Source organism: Diceros bicornis, chromosome 18 (assembly GCF_020826845.1).
Source record: "Diceros bicornis minor isolate mBicDic1 chromosome 18, mDicBic1.mat.cur, whole genome shotgun sequence".
NCBI classification, from domain to species: domain Eukaryota; kingdom Metazoa; phylum Chordata; class Mammalia; order Perissodactyla; family Rhinocerotidae; genus Diceros; species Diceros bicornis.
Window position 1 is genome coordinate 41,340,748 of NC_080757.1, and position 20,701 is coordinate 41,361,448.

The 20,701-nt window shown below is 56.3% G+C and overlaps 1 protein-coding gene across 1 annotated transcript; it reads right to left on the reverse strand.

The window, feature by feature from the left end:
- Window positions 1-1,613: 1,613 nt before the first annotated feature.
- On the reverse strand, window positions 1,614-17,934 carry KCNH4 (potassium voltage-gated channel subfamily H member 4). The gene is made up of 16 exons (XM_058559412.1): window positions 17,859-17,934; window positions 15,750-15,983; window positions 15,280-15,426; window positions 15,026-15,153; window positions 13,961-14,204; window positions 13,464-13,621; window positions 10,113-10,320; window positions 8,882-9,076; window positions 8,248-8,447; window positions 6,332-6,581; window positions 5,261-5,505; window positions 4,588-4,626; window positions 4,041-4,393; window positions 3,659-3,765; window positions 3,156-3,229; window positions 1,614-2,009 (listed from the first exon to the last, which is right to left on the reverse strand). The coding sequence occupies exons 1-16, from the start codon at window positions 17,932-17,934 to the stop codon at window positions 1,614-1,616; spliced, it is 3,054 nt and encodes a 1,017-aa protein (XP_058415395.1).
- Window positions 17,935-20,701: the final 2,767 nt, after the last annotated feature.

Below are 20,701 nucleotides of genomic sequence, written 5' to 3' on the forward strand. Positions count from 1 at the left end.
TCCCACATACTGTGTCTGAATCTATGGCTGTGACTGGGGTGGAGGGAGGAGGGACTATAACAGGCCCATAGTGACTCATTAATGTTTCTGCCTCATCCCTGGGGCCCCTGGTGGCGTGAATGTGGTGCCAAGTGGATTGGTTGGCACCTTTGCCCTTCCTAGAGACAGCAACAGGGCCCTGGGGCAGGGTAGGGTACTGACTGCCAAGTCGGCTCTTCCAAAGCCCTGGGGCTCTCAGACCAACCCTTCCAAAGCCCTGGGGCTCTCAGACCAACCCCCAGAAACAGCCAGAGCCAACAACTACAAAAATAAAGAGTTTATTTCCTATCCAAAAATGAGCCCAAGATGTTGGGTGGTAAAGGAGAGCTGGAAACCAGGGTGAGTTTGCGAGAAGTCAGGACGCTGAATGCCACCACACTGGAAGGAGGGAGACCAGGCTTGGCTGAGGCCTAGGGGTGGGGGAGGGATAGGGAGTGCTGCTGCGACTGTTTCAAGTTGCTGACAGCAGAAGAGACACCTTTGGTGACAGCCTGCAGAGAGACAGAAACCGATAATGTTGACAGGCCCAGGCCGGGGGTAGAAATATACACTGCAGGGCCCAAAAAGCACCCACTGGGGCACAGGGACCTGGGAGCACACTCGAAGTCAGAGACTGCGAGCTCAAATACCCACAGAGACCAGACAAAGAATTCAAATGAGGGAAGCTAGCTGGGTGTCAAGAGATGATCAAAGCGTGGGGACTGCAAAGAACTGGAGAATGCAGGCCCCATCTAAAGAGGACAGTGGCACCCAACACCAGCTGATTATTGCCGGGTGGAATGTTGGCCCAGGGTTGTCAGATCTCCCAAATTTTTTTAGAGAATTTGGAATATCTGGATTTTTATGTGAATTCTCCTGATTTTTAATGTCAGCAACTCATTCATATTTTGAAAAAAACACTGTGAGAACCAAAGAATACATATCTGGGGGTCATCAGTTTGTTTCCTGTGTGGACTATGGGATGAGGTGAGCCTCTCCAGCCTGGGCTGATAGTGGGAGGCCTAAGAAATCTTGAGTTGCTCAAATGCCAGTCAGGATCCCAAACCTACCCCTCTTGAGGCAACACGGCTTTCAAGGTTTCCAGCAGAGACCCAGCGGCTAGGACAGAAGACCTCATACTATCACTAAGCTATCTCTGCAATGGAATCTGCAATGTATCCCTCTTGCTCTAGACATCAAGATCCTGCCTACTCTTGCCTCAGTCTTCATTTCCCAGCTGGATCTGGGGCCCTTCCCCATCCCCTTTTCCTCCTCCATGTCTACCTGCCTCCAGGTCCTGGGGAGAAAGCAGGACATCTCATCTGCCCAGCCCAATGGGCACCACGGTCCAGCTCATGCCTGTTGGGTTCCACGGCCTCAGGTGTCTCCCCTCATAGAGGAGGAGGGTAGGGGAAGGTTTGGGAAAGGGAACAGGGTCAGAAGTGACCAGGCTTTGTTAAAAAGTCCAGAGAATCCAGAGCCAACCAGACCAGCTGGTGGCTGATGACCCAAGGTGGAAGGCCAAGGGGCCCAGCCCCTCCCTGGATGGCAGGCAGCAATGCCCACCCCAGACAGGCCTGGGCCTGGGGCCGGGGTCAGTGGAAAGTGTCTGATCTGGACCGGAAGCTATGCCTCGTGAGGCTTGGGGTTGGGGACGAGACCTCTGGCACTGGGGAGGCTACCAGAGGGTCAGGCTCTGAGGGGTAGTGGGAGAGTACAGAAGGTCTCAGGTCAGGGGGTGCAGCCCCCATCTCTGCTGTCCCCACACTGGCCGGGCAGTGGACCTCTGCAAAAGTAGTATCCTGGAGGTTAGGTGGCAGTCCAGACAGACAGGGAGAGATGCATGGAGGCCTCTGTTGGGGGCAAGGAGGGTCTGGGGGCCAAGCTGAGGCTGTTCGGTTGCCTGGGGGACCCAGCCTGGCCTGCAGCAGGCCCATCATGTGTCGAAGCTCCTGGCTAAGCTGAGCCACTTCCTGGTTGAGACGGGAGATCTGTTGAAAACACATCAAATGGTTTCCCAGGTGCCACAACAATCACCATCCTTCTAGGTGCACCCTCCTCTATAGTTTACAAAGCTCTTTCACACTACTCTCTGCTCATGGCCACCCCGAGAAGAAGGCAAGGCAGGGGTTATTTTTGTCTAGATGTAAATACCCTAGCCTCTTTCCAAAAAGGATTTGGGACAGCACTTATTGCTATTTCCCCCCCATTTTTACAAGATGTAGAAAAATGTACCTATTCAGTGTTTTTCAAATTTCAAGGAGTACAGATTCAACTGAGAACATTGTCAAAATGCATATTGCTGGGCCCCACCCCAGACATTCCAAATTCTGCAAGGCCCAGGAGTCTGCATTTTAACGAGTTCTCCAGTTGCTGATAGACACTCAAATTCCGGAATCACTGGCCTAGACGAACTGGGGGCTGAAGCAGGGACTGGCCCCACCCCCAGGCCCAGGGCCCGCCCAGCCCAGGTCTGCCCCCTGGGATGCCTGATGTTTATCAGAACTCAGGGAAGGCCCTCTCCCAAGGGCTGGGCCTGGCTGTGCTGTGGTGTTATCTTTGAGATCCCTGAGGAGGAGGGGAGGCAGGGCCTCAGCATACAGGATCTGGGCTGTTCCCAACCAGGATTCAGACATTGGGGTCCAGGTCCCACAGGGCTGAAGGCCTCTCAGCCTCCCTGTCCTCAGCCCTGGATGTCTGCTTAGCACTCATTGCCCAGGGCTGGGGTAAGGGAAAGGACTGCAGCAAGGTGACTTGGTGGGGCGCGGGTCCCTGTAGGAGAGAATCCCACAGTGGTGGAGAGAGGAGAGCCGCTCTTTTCAGGCTGGACAACCTGAGCCAGCTGGGAAGGAGGGGAAGCAACAGTCACTGAGTACTTATAGTGCGCCAGGAACTGGGCCAGGCACGTGCACGCTCTCATTTCTTCCTCACAACTCTGGGAAGAACGTATTATTTCCTTAGATGAGGAAATTTAAGTTCAGAGTCGTTGTGGGACTTTCCCAAGGTCACCCAGCTAGTGTGAATATTTGAATTCAGGACTCTGACTCCAAACCCTGAAGTGCTCTTATATGACACACATCTCTGATCCCAAGATGATAATCTCTAATGCTGGAGGGGAGGATCCAGCGCCAACCCACCTCCTGGTTCAGCCTGCAGACCTTCTCCTTCACCTCCTCGGCCTCAGTGGCCAGTTCCCGGCTGGGCCTGGTCCCTGCAGGCAGGATGGGGTGAAGGGATGCAGGGTGAGTACAGGGAGTAGCTTAGGCTGGGCCCCCTCCTGTCCCTGGGCAGGCAGAGAACAAGAGGAGAGAAGCTCTGGGGTCAGGATGATGGGAAACCCAAACTCCTCAGGCTGGTTTCAAGGCCCTATAACTTCCCCAGGCCCTCCCCCCATCCCCACTCCTAGGCATGGAGCTTCTTTGGTGTCTGAACACCAAAGAACTCCCCACTAGACTGGGAGCTCACTAAGATTGTGGGCCAGGTCTGCTTTATCTGTGTATTCCCAGCATAGCACCTGGCACATGGTGGGCCCTCACTACATATGGGGTGGATGGATGGATGGATGGATGGATGCATGCATGCGTGAATGAATGGCAGATGGATAGATGACTGTGAGCTGAAGTCCATTGCTGGCCCTTACCTGAAAGCGGGGCCTGCGAGCGGGGCCTAGGGTGCTCAGGCCGCCTGCTGAACCGGAATGTAGGGGCCTCTGCTGTGCTGCCAGAGTCCTCAATGCCATCCACTATCCTGGGACAGGGGCAGTGGTCATCAGTCCCGTGGGGAGAGGGAAAGGGCCAGAGCAGAGCAGCAGAGAGTGAATAGGGGCAGCACTGCCAGGATGCTGGGGAGGAGCAGTGTCAAAGAGGGTGGGGCTGCAAGCTGTGTCGGATCAGGAAGGGTGGGGTGGGCAGATGGGGGCAGAGACAGGGAGGAGCACTGGCTGGAATGCTGGGGACAGAGCCCAGAGAAGGTTCTGGAAGCCAGCAGGGGTACGGGGAAGGCAGAGGAGGCTGGCGTCTCACCGGGGACTGAGGTCCGGAGGTCCAAAGGTTCCCAGTGGGGGAATGAGAAGCTGGGGGGGCTTCCAGGTAGCAGAGCCCCTGTGGGGGCCATGAGGGGAGGGGCTGTGGCTCCGGCCAGCCAGGGCAGGCGAGAGGGATGGGGACAGGGAAGAGGAGGACACAAGGGCTGAGAATGGGGGCAGCTCCTCGCCCAGAAGGCTGACCAGGGAGCCCCGGGGCCGTGCTGGACTGAGGTTGGGCAGCAGGAGGGGCCGGCGGGGCCTAGAACCACCCCCAGGCTCTGCCCCAGCCTCGGCTTCTGTGATGGATGGCAAGGTCTTGTCTGATGAGGAGCCGAGGCTTTCCGAGCGGGGCTGTGGGCAGAGGGGGCAGCTGATGTCACGAGACAGTGAACAACAGGCCCTTCATTAAGCAAGGACCTTCACTGGAGGCTGCTGCTCCCCATCCCCTCTCCCTTCTCCCTGCAGTTGAGGAGCCAAGGAAAAGTGCCCCTACTCGCAGCCTCTCCGCCATGCAACCTCAACCCCACCCAGGAAGGGAGTGTTACCTGGGAGAGGCGAGGGGACCGGGATAAGCGGCTGAGGCCCTGCGGGGACATAGAGGGGTCAAGTTGACTCACACCTCCTCACGCCCCAGGGGGCAGCACCTCCTAGTCCCACCCATCAGTGTAGTGGGGTTTGAGAATGTGGGGCCTTTCTGTGGAATTGAGTCAGAGATACTTCCAACTCCGACTCAGAGAAATCCTGAGTGGCAAAATCAGTCTGAAAAGCAGTAAAAGACAAAGGCCTAAGGTGTAAACTGCAGACCTGGCCCAGAGCCTAAACCAAAAAGGAAACATTTGGTGAGTGGAGAAGAGGAAGCCCCAGGGGATGGTGCCCGGTCCAGCGAGGGACTTAACAGAGGAGAAGCACACGAGGGGGATTGTTTCCAAAGGGAGAGTCCTTTGAGGCTGAGGGGTGACCAGCAGGAGATAGGATAGTAAAGTTGGAAGTAGAGGTGGTGAGAGATGGTCCATGGGCTTGGGTGATGGCCAATGGAGCAGGGTCAGTGGGGTTGGAAGATGTTAAGCATGGAAGGGGCAATGGAAGGGGGTGCCTGGGGTTGAGAGATGATGTTTTCAGGGTGGAAGGAGATGCATGAGGCTCTCTCTGGGACTGGGGGAGGTGTGCTTTGAAGGAGGGGACCTTGGAGGAGATGGAGGCCATAGGGGGTCTACATACATTGGTGTCAGAGCCCTGGCGCAGGTTGAAGGTGAGGTCCCGGGGTAGGCAAGCCCGGAAGGCAGCCCCATACTCAGGATAGAGCCTCAGGACCTCAGCCAGCCCTCGGCTGCTCAGCTGCTGCAGGCCACAGTAGGTGAGAGCCTTCACATCAGCGCTGGTCTTCAGCACGAAGCTTGGGCCTGCCCCTGACCCAGGCTCCTGCCCCGGCTCAGGGATATCTGCCCCAATCAGGTCCCCTTTCCCTGTGGATAAGGGATGGGGACAGTCAGTTGGGGCAGGGGGACCAAGAGGATATCATTGGGAGGTGGTCAGTGGATTTGAAGGATGGTCAGTGTGTTTAAAGGATCGTTGAAGGTGGGTCAATCAATGAGACTGGTGGTGGGGCTGGCCCCGTGGCTTAGCGGTTAAGTGCGCGCGCTCCGCTGCTGGCGGCCCGGTTCGCATCCCGGGCGCGCACCGACGCACCGCTTCTCCGGCCACGCTGAGGCCGCATCCCACAGACAGCAACTAGATGGATGTGCAGCTATGACATACAACTATCTACTGGGGCTTTGGGGGAAAAAAATAAATAAATAAAATCTTAAAAAAAAAATGAGATCGGTGGAAATAATAGGTTCAGAAAAGGTCAGTGAAGAATGACTGGTGAAGTTGGGAGACAGTCAATGGGGGATGTCAGTAAGGCTGGAGAAATGATCAATGGAATTAGATGATCAATAAAGAATGGCCAGAGGGGTCAATTAAAGGGTAAAGGTCAATGGAGTTGAGGGTCAATGGGAAAAAATCAATGGAGTTGGGAGATGGTGCAATGGGAAAGAATCAATTGAGTTAGGGGACAGTCATTGGGAAAGGGTTGATGGGTCAAGGGATAGCCAATGGGATTAGAGGACAGTCCAAGGGGAATGGTCAAAAGGGGATGGTAGTAGAGTGAAGGGACCAAGAAAGAGTACTCCTCAGCAGGAATTCCAGATATCTCCTGGGGGTATCCCAGTCCCTAGATTCCTGGCCACTCCCAAGGCCTGGGGGGGGCAAGGTTCTGGGGTAGGTAGTGGGTGGTGGTGGGGTCCTCACCCAGGATGGCCAGCACCATGTTGTCGCGGAGCACCTCAAGCGAGCCGGTACAGACATAGTAGTGTGCCTGCAGGGCGTCCCCACGGCGCAACAGGTACTCGCCCGGAGCGCAGAACGATGTCTTGATGTGCAGGGAGAGGGCCCGCAGGCAGCCCCTGCTCGCTGCTCCAAACAGCGGCAGCTGCAGGATCTCCCGATTCAGGTGCATAGCAATGTCAGCTCTCAGCTCGTCTGGGAAGTCGCGCAGTAACTGCATAAGGGGCATAGGTCATTCTGGCCATCCCCCTGCAGCTGCTACTTGAGTTCTACAAATGTACTGAGCTATCTCCAAGAAGAGAGCTCCAACTTGCCCTTTTCTTTGAAGTTACCCATTTCTGGCCTTCAGGAAGACTTCTGTGTGTCTAACCTCAATTTTGCTTGTGTGTGGTCCTCCCAACCCACATTCTGGGTCAGAGACTAGGTCTTCTGTCTGTCCACTGCCTGTGGCTACATACACTGATCACTCACACGTGTCCTGGATACTCAACCCCACACATGCAAGAACCATCCCTGGTGGGTCAGCCTTCAACTGGAAGTCAGGAGACTACAAGTCAGCTCTGCTCCTAAATCCCTGTGGACCTTGGACAATCCATTTCCTCTCTCTGGGCCTCAGTATCCCCATCTGTAAAATGCAGGGTTACACTAGACCTTGAACATTACCAATGACCTCCTAGGGGCCAAACTTAATGTTCACAGTGCCATCCTCATCTTATGGAGCCCCTGGGCCACTGTGGCTTGTTGACTTCTCCCTCTGTTCTCCCACCTCTCCAACTGCTCCTTTCCCATTTCCTCCCCAGGCTCCTCTTCCTCAGACTAGCCCTTTCGCTCTCTTCTCACTTTCCACACTCTCCCTGTGCCATGGCAACCAGCTCCATGGCTTCCTTGCTCCCTGTGAGCCCAGAGCCCTACATCTGGGTCCAGACCTGTATTTTCAACTACCTAGGGCAACCCCTCCTGGATCTCCCACTGGCACCACACCCTCACCATGGCCCAATGCTGGACTCTCATTTTTATCCCTAAGCCTAATCTTTCTCCTGGAAGGCCTCCATGCCCTTTGCCCCAGGCAGAAACCTGGGAGTCACTCTGAGCTCCTCTCTTGCAAGCAGCTGATCACCAAGTCCCCCAGCTCCTGCTCTCAGAAATGCCTCCTAGATTCCATCAGGCCACTCCCCAGCCTAAAAATGTTGCAGGATAAAATCTAAATTCAAGGCCATCCATGGGCTGGGCCTGCCTGCCTCCCCAGCCCCATCTTGTGCACCTCTCTCTCCCTCCTCCCTCCACAGAGCTCACACACCCATTCCTGAAGGCTCACTGAACTAATTTCAGTTCCCTGAACCCACTCTGCTCTTTTGCGTCAACATTTCCGGACCTGTGTTCTCATTGCTCTTTCTGTCTGGAATGACCTTCCCGTAGCAGGCCAATTTCCTTCTTGTCCTTCACGATGCCCCCTCTTCTGTGCCACCTTCCCTGACTCCTCTAGGCCTAGACACAATGAGGGTCCCACTGCACCAGCATCCCTCCAGTACAGGGAATTCACTGCGTAATTATTTGTTTACCTGTCTGCCTCCCTCACCAGGCTGGTGTCTCCCTGGGGGCAAGGGCTGAGTGTAATCCTCTCTGAGCTCCCTGTGTCCAGCACCGAGGCTGGCCCAAAGCAGGTGCGGGGTAATGTTGGCTGAACGGAGCATGGCATTAGCTAAGGCCTGAGCACTCTTTCAGTTCCCATATTTTAGTGCAAAGGAAAAGGGATTTGAATTTGGGTGGGCCGGTGCCCTTGTGAACAGCACCTCGCCTCCCTGGGTCCCATGTGCCTCCACTCCAACTCCGGAGAGGCGGCGACACCCTCCCCACTGAGCACGGGGAGCCGCACGCACTACCTCGTTGGCGTCGATGCCGCTGTTGACGGCCCACGTGCTCTGGAAGTACTCGAGCATGCGCTGCTTGAGCGGCCGCGGCAGGCGGTGCACGCGGATGAAGTCCTTGAGGTCCTTCATGCGGCTGTGGTAGAGCGAGCGGCGCGAGTACATGCGCTGGATGATGGCCGTCACGTTCCCAAAAACCACGGCGTGCATCAGCGCTGCAGCGGCGGCAGCGGGCAGCGGTCAGGGGCGGCCACCCCTCTGGCCTCCTCGCCCGCTCCCAAACCCAACCTGCCCTGGACGGGGTCTTTGGTTTCCTGGGGAGGGCGTGTCTACCTGCTGCCAGGCGCTGGGGTGGGGCGGGGGATAGAGGGTGGTTTCGAGAGGGGTCAGACCTGATGCTCCTCTCATGTCGCACCCCCCCCCCCCGCAAATTAGGTCATGAACTTGGGTTTCCCAACCCTTCGCAAGAGGCCACGCCTGTCTGTGGCATCCCCCAGGGCCAGTGTGCAGTGGATGCTGAGAAAACATCTAGGAATGAATGCATGACTCTTGACGTGGGTGGACACCTTGACCTCTCAGGGCCTCAGTTTCCCCATCTGCACGCTGGGTTTAGCAGGGCCACCCCGGGGCTTCACAGGCCCGGCCTCACCGCCTATGAGCATAGCGCAGATGGAGAAGATCTTCTCCGCATCGGTGTTGGCGCACACGTTGCCGAAGCCCACGCTGGTGAGGCTGCTCAGCGTGAAGTAGAGCGCAGCGATGTAGGCGCTGCGCCGCGACGGGCCGCCCGCGGAGCCGTTGACGTAGGGCACCTCCAGCCGCTTGCCCAGCTCGTGCAACCAGCCTGGGGGTGGAGGAATGCAAGGAGCCCCGCTGCACGAGCGGTGGAGAACTGGGTTTCCCTGAGCTGCCTGCACTTGACCTTGGGCAGGTATTTAGAGAGGCAGGGGAGGTTCGCACAGGCTGCCACAGGGCCTCCCCACGGTGAATTGGTTACAGTTGCAGTCCAAGGCTACCAATTCCCCACACTGCTGACTGTTCAGGGGCCCCTTCCACTCTCTAATAGTTTAGTGAGCACCTCCTGTGCACAGGGTGCTGGGACTCGACTCAGCCAGACATTCTCCCTGCCCTGGAAAACTACAGTCTGGAGGGGAGAGGGACATGAAATAAATCATTACAGGCGGGAGGTGAGCTACTAAAAGGGAAGTATAGAGTGTGCTAGGAAGCATCACGGCATAGGGGAGCCAACCCAGTGCCGGGGCAGGGGGCAGCATATGGTTCCTGAAGGGCTTCCTTAGCACAGAGCATTTCAATTGAGACTACAAGGAATAGAAAAGTCGCCTAGGTGAAGAAGGGAGGGAAGACAAAAGGGAGAGGATTCCAGAGAGGAAAACATGTTCAAGGGCCAAAGTGATAGAGTACGTCCGGGGTGCTGGAGGGAGGCAGTGTGGCTGCGCACAGGGGCATGGGAGAAAAGGAAGCCAAGGGGGACAGAGAGGGCTGCAGGACTACATCGGGTGTGGACTGAGTGTGGACTTTATTTAGAGGGCAGTGGGGAGCCCTGAAAGGATCTAGGCGGGGGTATTGCTCCCTCTTCCCAAAACACCCTCCCCACCACCAGTGTTTCCCATACTGTCTTTTGATTGCCTGTCACTGGTTGTGCTCCCCTGCTAGGCTGTGAGGTCCCCCCCAGGCAGAGCCCTTGTCTTCAGATCAGTATTCCCACACCTGACCCAGAAGGAGCTCAGTGCATGTTTGTTGGATGAACAGCACAGTTATGGGGTGGTGGGTGTGAGTACTGGTGGAGGCATCTACTTGGGGGCTGAGTGGACAGGGCAGGTGGATGAGTGGTCCGTGAAAGCCTGGGGTCGGTGGCTCACCGATGTCCCAGAGCAGCGGGTCATTGGCCTCCATCTCCCGACGCCCGATGACATACCAGATACAGGCCATCCAGTGGGCAAGGAGTGCAAAGACGGACATGAGCAGTGTGAGCACCACAGCGCTGCACTGGGAGTAGCGCTCCAGCTTCTGCAGCAGCCGCAGGAGCCGCAGCAGCCGTACCGTCTTCAGCAAGTGCACCAGTGATGTCTGTGGGAGTGAGGCAGGGAGGCTGTCAGCAGGCGCACCTCCTCAGAGCCTCACGGCCCCCACGGCCCCTCCCAGGGCCTGGCCACCAGAGGCCCTGGAGCCAGGGGAAGCTGCAGCAGGAAAAACATCCCTGCTGTCCTGAGAAGGTGACCAACAAATGCTGAGGGGAGAGACTAATACTAACACTAATAATGGCTAACACTTAGTAAGTGCTTACTGTATGTGTCAGGCACTGGGCTAAGTATTTGTAATGCTCATAAAATAACCTATCCTTCAGTCCAGTTATCATCCTTCCCAGACTGCAGATGAGTAAGCTAAGGCTTGGAGAGGCCAGCGACTTGCTCAAGGTCACAGACCAAGGAAATGATGGAGCTGCGACTCAAATCTGGGCTGACACCAAAGTTTATTTTGTGCTCTACTGCCTCTTAGCACCATGGGCTGAAGGAGCAAGTCCTGGTCAGAGGCAGGGGGACAAACAGATCATCTCTGGCCCCCCTCAAAGCCCCCACTGTCCTAGGCACGATCGGCTGCAGATAAGAGCTGGTTGTTAGTGATGACAGCAGTTGGGATGGGAGCCGCCCCTTGAGGACTGGGGAAGGTTTAGGGACCTTTCCCCTTGTGGGACAGCTGCAGATGAGCAGGTCCTGCGGAAATGTTGAGGGAAGGAGAGCAGGACTGCGGGAGCCTGGGCTGCGAGGTCTCAGCCCTTGTGGGGCTAGGTGGGGGTTGATGGAGCTAGTGGGGGTCCTGTAGATGTTAGCTAATATTACCACTAGACTGTTTTCATTGTGGTTATTAATGCTTCAGTTAGCCCTTCCAGTCTTGGAGATGAGGAGCAGGTGGGGGCTTATCTGCTCACTACTATGGGTGGGGGCAGCCTGGAGGCGAGGGCTGGGGGCTCTGGGGCAGCACCTGGGCACTTGGTATGAAGGCCCTTCACTGTCCTCCCAGGGGCCTCCGGGAGCATCCCCCATAGCCCTGGCCCTACATGCCTCCTGAGCCGCCTCATGTCATTTTCTCTAATTTTAGGTAAAGGAGCTGGACAGGAGGTAGCCCTGATTCCCCCACATGGACCCTCTCCAGGGCTTAATGCCTGCCCCCAGCTCCCAGAGCTCCTGACACCAAACTTGAGCCCTTCAGGGCTTCCGCTAGTCACCTGCCCCTAGGCCCCACTCCCTTAGGGCCTTCCTCTCCTTCTCCTTGGACAGAATGTCCCAGGCCTGGCTCCTTCAAGTCCACAGCTCTGCCAGTGCCCACTCATCCTCTGTCTTTGCTCTGCCTCCCTACAGCCCCAGCATTGCTCCTCGTCTCCCCTTATGCCAGACCATCCACTCAGGTACCCTGGTGTCCTGGGAAGCAAGGTGTTATGTTGAAAATACTAGACTAGAAGTCTGGAGACTTGGTTCCTTCTCCTGCCTTCCACTGCTAGCTGTGTGACCTTCAGCAAGCCAGTTAACCTCTCTGAGCCTCTGCATCTACCTCTGATAAAGAGGGATAAGAGAATCTGCCCTGAAGGGTTACTGCGAGGTTTCTATGTGATGATATGTGTGAAAGAACTTACTTAGTAAACTATAAAGTGCTCCTGAAGGTACCAGAGAAGGGGGAACTGCCTGGGATGAGAGACAGGGGCTCTCTGCAGCTCTCCCTCTCCCTCAGGGACAGCTGTCTGCCTGACTGACACAGCCGAGTGGGCACAGGGGTCAGAGTGCACTCATGGGGAGGGGTGGGGAGCTCCGCTCAGAATGGCCAGAGCCTCAGGGCAGACATACACACATGCACGTGTGTGGGAGCGTGCACACACGTGTACACAGCCAGGAGAAGAGGCCCACAGCCCGTTGGCGGCTAGTTAAATCCGGCTGCGTGTAGGTGGTTTCCCGCTATAGCTAAGTGTGGCAGAGAGAGAGCGCACAGGGAAAGTGCTCTCCACCTCCCCTCCCAACAACCGAGGGGGCCTCAGGACACAGGGTGGGACTCCTTCACCCTGGACATGAGAAGACCTACTATCTGCCCCCTGGGTGCAAAGCTGACCACTCAGGGCACCTCCAGGCAGTCCCCAGGGAGCTGAGAGGACATGGGCCTGGCTCTCTGCCTCCAAACCTACCACACAGCCTCTGCCTCCCTGTCTTGGCTTACTATGCTCTCCCCAAATGCTCTCTCCTCATCTCTTGCCAGCCAGATCCTACTGTCTGTCTAAGGTCTGGCTCTACTCTCTCCTCCCTCAGGAACACTTCCCAGGCCACTGTAGCCTCTGCCCAACTGGGGTGCTCTGGCCTCCCAGGCGCTGGCCAGATTTCAGATCGTTTTTACGCACACGCACGTTCCAGCTTGGAACTCCAAGGTCAGCTGCTCTGTGCCCGGCCCCCACGCAGCAATACCTGGGCCCCATCTTTCACTCCATTCACCTCTTCTGTTCCTGCTGTCCCCTCCAGTAGTCCTGCCCCCTCACCAGCTTAGTGCTTGGCGGCGGAATCCTTGTGCCTTTTCCCCACAGTGACCATGCCCCACACAGTGCTTTGCAGACAGCTAAATGCTCATCAGTTGTTTGTTAAATAAAAATGTGAAAAGTACCACTCATTTGGCATCAGACCAACACCGCTTTGGTAGCCCTAGTTAGCTTTTCATTTCTCTCAGCTTCCCTCAGAGATTATGAGCTGAGCTCCCCAAGAGCACCGACCCTCTCAGCTCCTTCTCAGCATCTTGCCTAGGGCTCTGCCCATAGCAGGTGCCTGACAAATATCTGCAGATGGATTTTTTTTTTTTTGTGAGGAAGATCAGCCCTGAGCTAACATCCGTGCTATTGCTCCTCTTTTTGCTGAGGAAGATCGGCTCTGAGCTAACATCTATTGCCAATCCTCCTCCTTTTTGTCCCCCAAAGCCCCAGTAGATAGTGGTATGTCGTAGTTGCACATCCTTCTAGTTGCTATATATGGGACGCGGCCTCAGCGTGGCCGGAGAAGTGGTGCATCGGTGCGCACCCGGGATCCGAACCCAGGCCACCAGTATCGGAGCGCGCACACTTAACAGCTAAGCCACGGGGCGGCCCAACTGCAGATGGATTGATGGGAAGGACTGAGTCTCGGTTTGGGGAGATGCTGTGCTGAAGTTGGGAGGCTAGGCTGCATGGGGGGACGGAGGTCACTCACCACGGTGATGTTGAAGACGTAAAGCAGGTCAAAAGGCAGAGCGGCAATGAGGTCAACGAAGAACCAGGTGGCCAGGTAGTGGAGGCCAATGGAACGAGGAGCAGAGACCACCTGGCCAGACTGGGACACATAGGTGGTGCGGAAGTTCAGGATGATATCTGGGGGTGCAAGAGGCTGTTACTAGGGGGCTTCAGTCTAAGAACTCCAAAGGGCCGAGGAACTGGGTAAGCCGGAAACAAGCCTTGAGGACCCAGAATGGAGTTGGAGGCAGGAATGGGGAAGACACACTGGGCTTCTGGCTGGTCTTTAGGGAGAACAGGTCTAAAGGCTGAAGGCTACAGGTGTGAGGGTGACGGCACACAGACTATTAGGACTCAAAGACCCAGAAATGGATGGGCTCTAAATGCATGCGTCCTGCAGGCCCAGGATGGAGCAAGGCTTGGGTGAGTGGGTCCCTCCAGCCCACCCGCCAGGGTATATGGGGCAGAGGGTCTGACCCAGGATGAAGAGCATCTCCACGACGATGTCGCTGACAAGGGTGTGTCGGGAAGTGATGGGGGTGTCATCATCGTCCGAGAAGCAGACATTGTAGGGGACAGTGACGGCAACGTAGAAGGTGGCGAGGAGGATGAGGCCATCCCAGACAGCCTTGGGGACGCTGTAGTGGAGGAGGAGGCAGCGGGACCCCCCCACGGAGGCCACCTTGTACTCAGGCACTGATGGCTTTGGCTCAAACACGTTCTAAGGGGAGAGGGGTGGCGGTTGGGGACACTTGGGGGAAAGAGGAGCCAAAGCTGGGGGGAGGGAGAGGCAGGGGGTGGGGAAGGGTGAGTGGGCACTGCAAGCACAACCACGAGAAGAGGGAGAGGGTTTAGGGGCTGGCACCTGACACTTCTTTCCTCTGCCGAGCTACTGCTCAGGCCCCCTTCTGAATCAGTCATGTTTTGTGGGGGGTATTTATAAGCCTTGACCTTCACCCTGCTTGAGAAGGAGATTATGACAAATCAGGCACATGCCCTAGCTTGAGAGGTCACTAACTTCTCCCTCAAGTTCCTCTTGGGTTCTGGGGGCCCAGTAGAGGATGGGTATATCCCACAGGTGAGGGGAAGCTGGCATGGCACACTCCATTCCCTGTAGCCCTAACAGACTATACCAAGAGTTGGAGACTCAATCCTGTGGCTTTGTCAGGATCCTAGGAGTGGGATACAGGGCTAGATGCCACACCCCCAATGGGGGCTTTCTCCCTAGGACTACAGCTTGTGATTTCACTCCCCCACAATGTAACCCAATGACCCAGAGGTAGGTGATGTAACTTCTGCTAGAGCCCCCACCCTTGCAACATCATCAGAGCAGTGTAATGTCAATCACAGGGCAGCAAAGGAGACGGGGATGGAAGAAGATGTGAGGGGACGTGGGATAGAGCAGAGAGTCGTACATGAGAAATGGGCAGACAGAGGAACAAGCCACTGGAGGGAGACCAGACAGACAGGGAAACAGGGAGACGACAGCAAGGGTGCCTCAGAATTAAGGCTAGGAGATGTTGGGGTGGAGATGGGACTCACATTATTGGTTTTCATGCCTCCCTGGCCCCGGTGGCTGAAGTGGCCAGTCAGTCGGCGCAGGACAGTGCGGCTCTGCCTCCTGGCAGATCGAAGTCTCGAGCTGGCTCCCCTCCTGCCAAGGGAGTTTTCTGTTGGGAAAAAGGGTACAGAGATAAATGGGGGCTCATCTCATGAGGCTGGGTAGGGAGAGGTCTTTTGTGACCTTGGGTGAGGACCTCTGACCATTCATGCCTTTTCCCCAGACTTGCAATTACCATGATTACTGTCCCCATGGCCTCCTGGGGGCCCAGGTCCTGGGCCTCCACTCTGGGTGATGTCCTTGAACGAAAAGAGGAAAAGCACGACCTCCCCCATCTCATTCTTGATGGGCATCATATCCAGGAGGCACCAAAAGGCTGAGCCTGTAGGTGTGGAGAGATGGGGGTGGTGGTGGTGGTGAGCAGCCTATGGCATTCCTTTCCCCTAATCCCCCTTGGTTCCTGGCACAGTCAAAGGGCTTGCAGGGGTTTAGAGCTAGAAAGAACCCCCAGAGATTATGTCAGCCAGCTGCTTCACCTTCCAGATGGGAGAACCAAGGCCCGGAGAGGGTCAAGGATGCACTCAGTCTCACACAGTCAGCTTGTGGCAGTGTGGGGACCAGCACCCAGGCTTCCACTGTGCCAGGTGGACTCTGGGTGAGGCTGGGGGTCTGAGCAGGGCTGCAGGGCGGGCCAGGCCCCCTCACCATCCTTTCGGTAGAAGCAGATCTCAGCCCGATGCTCCTGATGGCCCTCCAGGGCCTTGTGCAGCCTCTGCAGGGCTGGCTCACTGGTCTCTGGACCGTAGAGGAAATGGCAGCTGCAGGTTTTTTGCATGACCTCGGTGCGCCCGTAGCCTGTGAGCTCGCAGAAGCCGTCGGAGCAGTAGACGATGGGAAAGCCCCGTGGGCCCTGTGCGTTGGCCAGCAGGAAGTTACTGTCTGTGGGAAGAAGAGGTCAAGGTCAGGTCAAGGCCAGGAGGGGAGCTCAGCTTCCAGGTAGGCAGTACCTCCCACAAGCTGTGGTCAGAGGTCACAGAGACAGAAGCTTCTGAGGCTTCCATGTGATTCCTGGATCTCCCTTTGGGATATTCTGAAATGAGAGTAAGAAGAGACAGGCAAAAGGACGAGGACTTAAGGGTGGCCTGGAACTGGGACAGGGACTACTAGGGGGTTGGAGAAGGAACCCCAAGAGGTCATGCGGTCTGCCCCCTGCCTTTAAGCTGGTAAGCTATTACCGTAGGAGGCAGCCTAGCATAGTGAGGAAGGGCACGGGCTCCAGCACCCCACCTCTGCCACTTACTGACTGTGTGACCTTGGGCAAGTTAATGAACTCTTCTGTGCCTCAGCTTCCTTATCTGAAAAGTGGGGGAAAACATATCTTCCTCACGTGGTTGTTGTGAGAGTTACATGGGTTACCTGGGGAGAACAAGTCCTGGTGCATAGGAAGTGCTACACTGAGAAGGTGAAATGATTCCCCCACATTCGCACAGTTTTCAAAGCACATCATAACTGCTGTCCTGTCATCCTATTAGAGAGTGGACAGGGCAGAGATTCTAGTGATATCACACCCATTTTATTGATAGGAAACCAAAAGGCAGAGATTTTTCCAGGCTCACAAATCTCCTTTGTTGGAGGAGGAAGATAGTGATGAGTAGCATCCTCATTCCCTGCCTTCCAGGAAAGGTCTTCTTTTTAGCATCCCTTTAGCTAATTTCAGGGGGTCTGTCCCCAGTGCTCAAAGTCTAACAGGGTTAGGCAATGAAGTTGTGGCTCAGGTAACCCCAGCAGCAGAACCCGACCTGGCTCCCTCCTGGGTAGGAGGCCACAGGGAGGCTCTGTGGGCCATCCAGGGACACAGTCTTAGCTGAGGGAAGGGGCCTGAGACACAACCAGTCCCAGGGCGCTAGGGGAGGTGAGTGTCTGGGGGTGGGGCGGCTGATGGGGACACTAAGGGTGCCTGGGAGGCACTGCGCCCTGGGCAGCAGCCTCCTTCTTCCATCCCAGGGCCTGTTGCCCCGGTGATGGGCGCTATGGAAACAAGGGAGGTGTTGGGGGGGAGAGAGGAAGAGAGGCGGGTAGGGCCCCGGCGGCTCGGTTTCCGCCCTCGGGTACCGCTCCCCCCACCTTCCAGATCCCAGGCACTGGCCCGAAGAGGGCAAGAGATCTCTCAGCTCCAAAATAGGAAAAGGGAATGGCGGCAGAAGAGGCGGGGAAGGAGGAATGTGGCTGTCCAAGGTGCTGAACCTGGAACCCAAGCTGGGGTGGGAGAGCAGGGAGTTCCCTCCGTCACAAGGACCACCCCCACCTCCAGCCTCACCTATCTCAAATATGGACGTGCCATGATTTGGGGTCTCGTGACCTTAATCCAAGCTAGGTCCTGCCAAAGTCTGATCTTTTATCTCTTTTTTCTTCTGGGGGAAGGGGATACTGGAGCTGTCTGGGAGTAGACCCCACAGCGCCTGGGCCACTTAGTCCCACCTCCGCGTCTCGGATACCCCCATGCACGCCCCCGGCAGAGCTCTGTCCAGGAGTGGGCGGCTCCCAAGGCCTCTCCTCCGTTTTGCCGCACAAAGAGCCTTTCCTGCCTCCAGTCACACCCCCAACGTTGGTCCCCCGCACTCTTGGCCCTCTCCCCTCCTCCTTTCGCAGAGCGCTCCCAGTCCTGTTCCTTTACTGCAGCTTCAGGATTTCCTAGACCCTCAACTCCACTCTCCCTTCGCCTTGGGTCTCATCACATCCAAGAGACCCGCGCCGGCGCCGAAGGAGACTTGGTCTCCAGTTCGAACCCCCAGCCCCAGCCTCCGCCCAACTCACGCGTGCCGTCGAAGCGGGCGGCGATGGTGTCCAGGAAGGTGTTTTGCGGGGCCAGCAACCCCTTCATGACCGGCATGGCCTCGGGGCGCGGGTTCGAGGCGCGGCGCTGGGGGGTCGTTCAGCGCGGTCCGGCCGGAGGAGGCGCGCTGCCGGCGGGGCCGGGGCGCCCCATGCGCCCGTCTGCCTCCTGCCCTCCCTCTCGGCGCCGCCGCCGCCGCCGCCTCTCTGCTCCGAAACCGCAGCTCTCGGCTGGGTTCGGCGCCGCCTCGGTACCCCCACCTCCCCACGGGCCGGGTTCTTTCCCCCGGGCTCGGCCCGAGCCCGCCACGTGGCCCCGCACGGGGAGGGGCCGCCAGCGACACCCTCACCCTTCTCCGCTGCCCTCCTCCAGGAGGGGAGCGGCCCACGCGTGTCTCTCCAGGAGAGAATTCGGGACACGCCCACTCGGAGAGGAGGCCTGGAGAGGGGGCGGGGCTTGAGTGACAGACACGCCCTCCTTCCAGGATGGCCACGCCCCCACGCGTGGTTCCCTGGCAGCTCCTTGTGGCTCCACCCCGCGGGTTTCCCCGCGCGCCGCCCACGCTGGGAATGGTTTCTAGTTCACAGCGCCGCCTGCTGGAGTTGGGATGTGTCGCAGCACCCCAGCTCCCCGCGCTCCCGTGTGAGATAGCAAGGGTTAAAGAGGCTAGTTTTGCCAATGGGGGGATCTATGGGAAGGCTGGGAACTCAACTTCTAGAAGACACTACTTAACCATCACCTGTGCCTGAGTTCTCATAGGGCAGCCTGGCGAATTCTGCCTCCGAGCACCGCAGGGAGGATGAAAAGAGCTTCGGTGTCCACCGGGTGGAATTCCAGCTCTGCCACTTACTAATTCTGTGTCTTAGCCTCTCTGAGCCTCACTTTCCTCATCTGTAAAATCATTTTTACCTCATGTGGTTGTGAAAACAATAGCATAATGCATGCCCTTGGCACACAAGTGTGGCGGAGAGCAATTGTTTCCCTATTCTTCCCCTTCCTATCGTCCGGATTGAACGCTTCTTCTCTCTGCTGTCATTCAAGTGGAAGAGAGGCCGGAGGCAAGTTTGGGACCAAAAAAGATAGTTTAAAGGTGCGCAGGGTCAGTTTGCCAGTCTCTAAAGATGTGCCGGTGGGTTTTGATCTTCATCTTCTCCAAGATGGAACCAGTGCAGCAGCAAGAAGAACCCAGGTGAGGCCAGACACAGGACTTTTTCACTACGGAAGCAGAAAATTACTGGGGCAGGTGAGTGTGGTGGCTTAGGGTGGCTGCTTCCCGGAACAAAACAGCTAAAGCCAGTAAGGTGGGCTGGGGAGAGGGCAGGCCGGTACTCCTCACCCTCACTCCCAGAGTCTGATCTGGGCATCACCTGGGATGTTAGATTGTGTTCAAGTGCCACATCTTTCTGTGTCTCTATTTTTGGGTGTTGTATTAGTTTTCTGAGGCTGCTGTAACAAAGTACCACAAACTGGGTGGCTTTAACAACAGAAATTTATTGTCTCAGTTCTGGAGGCTGGAAGTCTAAGATCAAGATGGTGGCAGGGTTGGTTCCTCCTGAAGACTGTGAGGGAGAATCTGTCCCATGCCTCTCCTAGCTTCTGGTGGTTTGCTGGTAATCTTTGACGTTTCTTGGCTTGTAGATGCATCTCCCCACATCTGCCTTCATGTTCACATGGGTTCTCCGTGTGTGTGTTTTTGTGCCCAAATTCCCAGTTTTTATAAGGACACTAGTCATGCTTGATTAGATGTCCACCCTACTCCAGTACAACCTCATCTTAGCTAATTATATCTGCAATGACCCTATTTCCAAATAAGGTCGCATTCTGAAGCACTGGGGGTTAGGATTTCAACATATGAATTGGGGGTAGGGGTCGCACAATTCAACCCATGACAGGTGTGTTCAGCTAAAGTTGCAGGAAAATCTTGGTCCATCCCTGCTTAAGAGCTTCTCATGGGGCCAGCCCAGTGGCTTAGCGGTTAAGTGCACGCGCTCCGCTATGGGCAGCCCAGGTTCGCATCCCAGGCGTGGACCGACGCACCGCTTCTCTGGCCATGCTGAGGCCGCGAACCACATACAGCAACTAGAAGGATGTGCAACTATGACATACAACTATCTACTGGGGCCTTGGGGAAAAAAAAAAGGAGGTGGATTGGCAATAGATGTTTGCTCAGAGCCGGTCTTCCTCAGCAAAAAGAGGAGGATTAGCACCAATGTTAGCTCAGGGCTGATCTTCCTCACAAAATAAATAAATAAATAAAAGTTTAAAAAAAAAAAAAAGAGCTTCTCATGACTCCCAGTTACCTATAGAATAAAGTGCAAAGCCTGATGATTTGTGAGGGCTTGCACAATCAGGGCTGCAGGAACCTAACCGCCCCGCCTCCAGCGCCTCACCGCTCCCACGCTGCAGCCACTCTGGACGATTCATGTTGAACCTCATATTCCCTGCCTTATCCTCAGGCTCGGCTCCCACCTTTTCCCAGCCGAACTCCGCTCCTCTGTGCTCTTCCCTTGCTCTCCCTCCCCTCCCGTGTCTCTCTGTAAAGGCCCTAATACAGACCGACTAGTAGAGTATCGGAAGACGCGTCTGTGCCGCATCCTTCCTCCCAGCATGCACATATGCGGTTCTTTCCTCACCCCAAGGCCTTGCACGGTTCCTCGTCTGGGTGCTCCCCATCCAAGAGTGTTTCGGGTTCAATCACGCCCAAGCTGAGATGCCCTTCCGAGCCCTCTGACTCTTTCTTTATAGTTCGCAAGACTCTTACGCCCCCTGGAGGGCGGGACGCGACCACACAGGAACCGAGACCAGCCACACTAACGAAGACTCG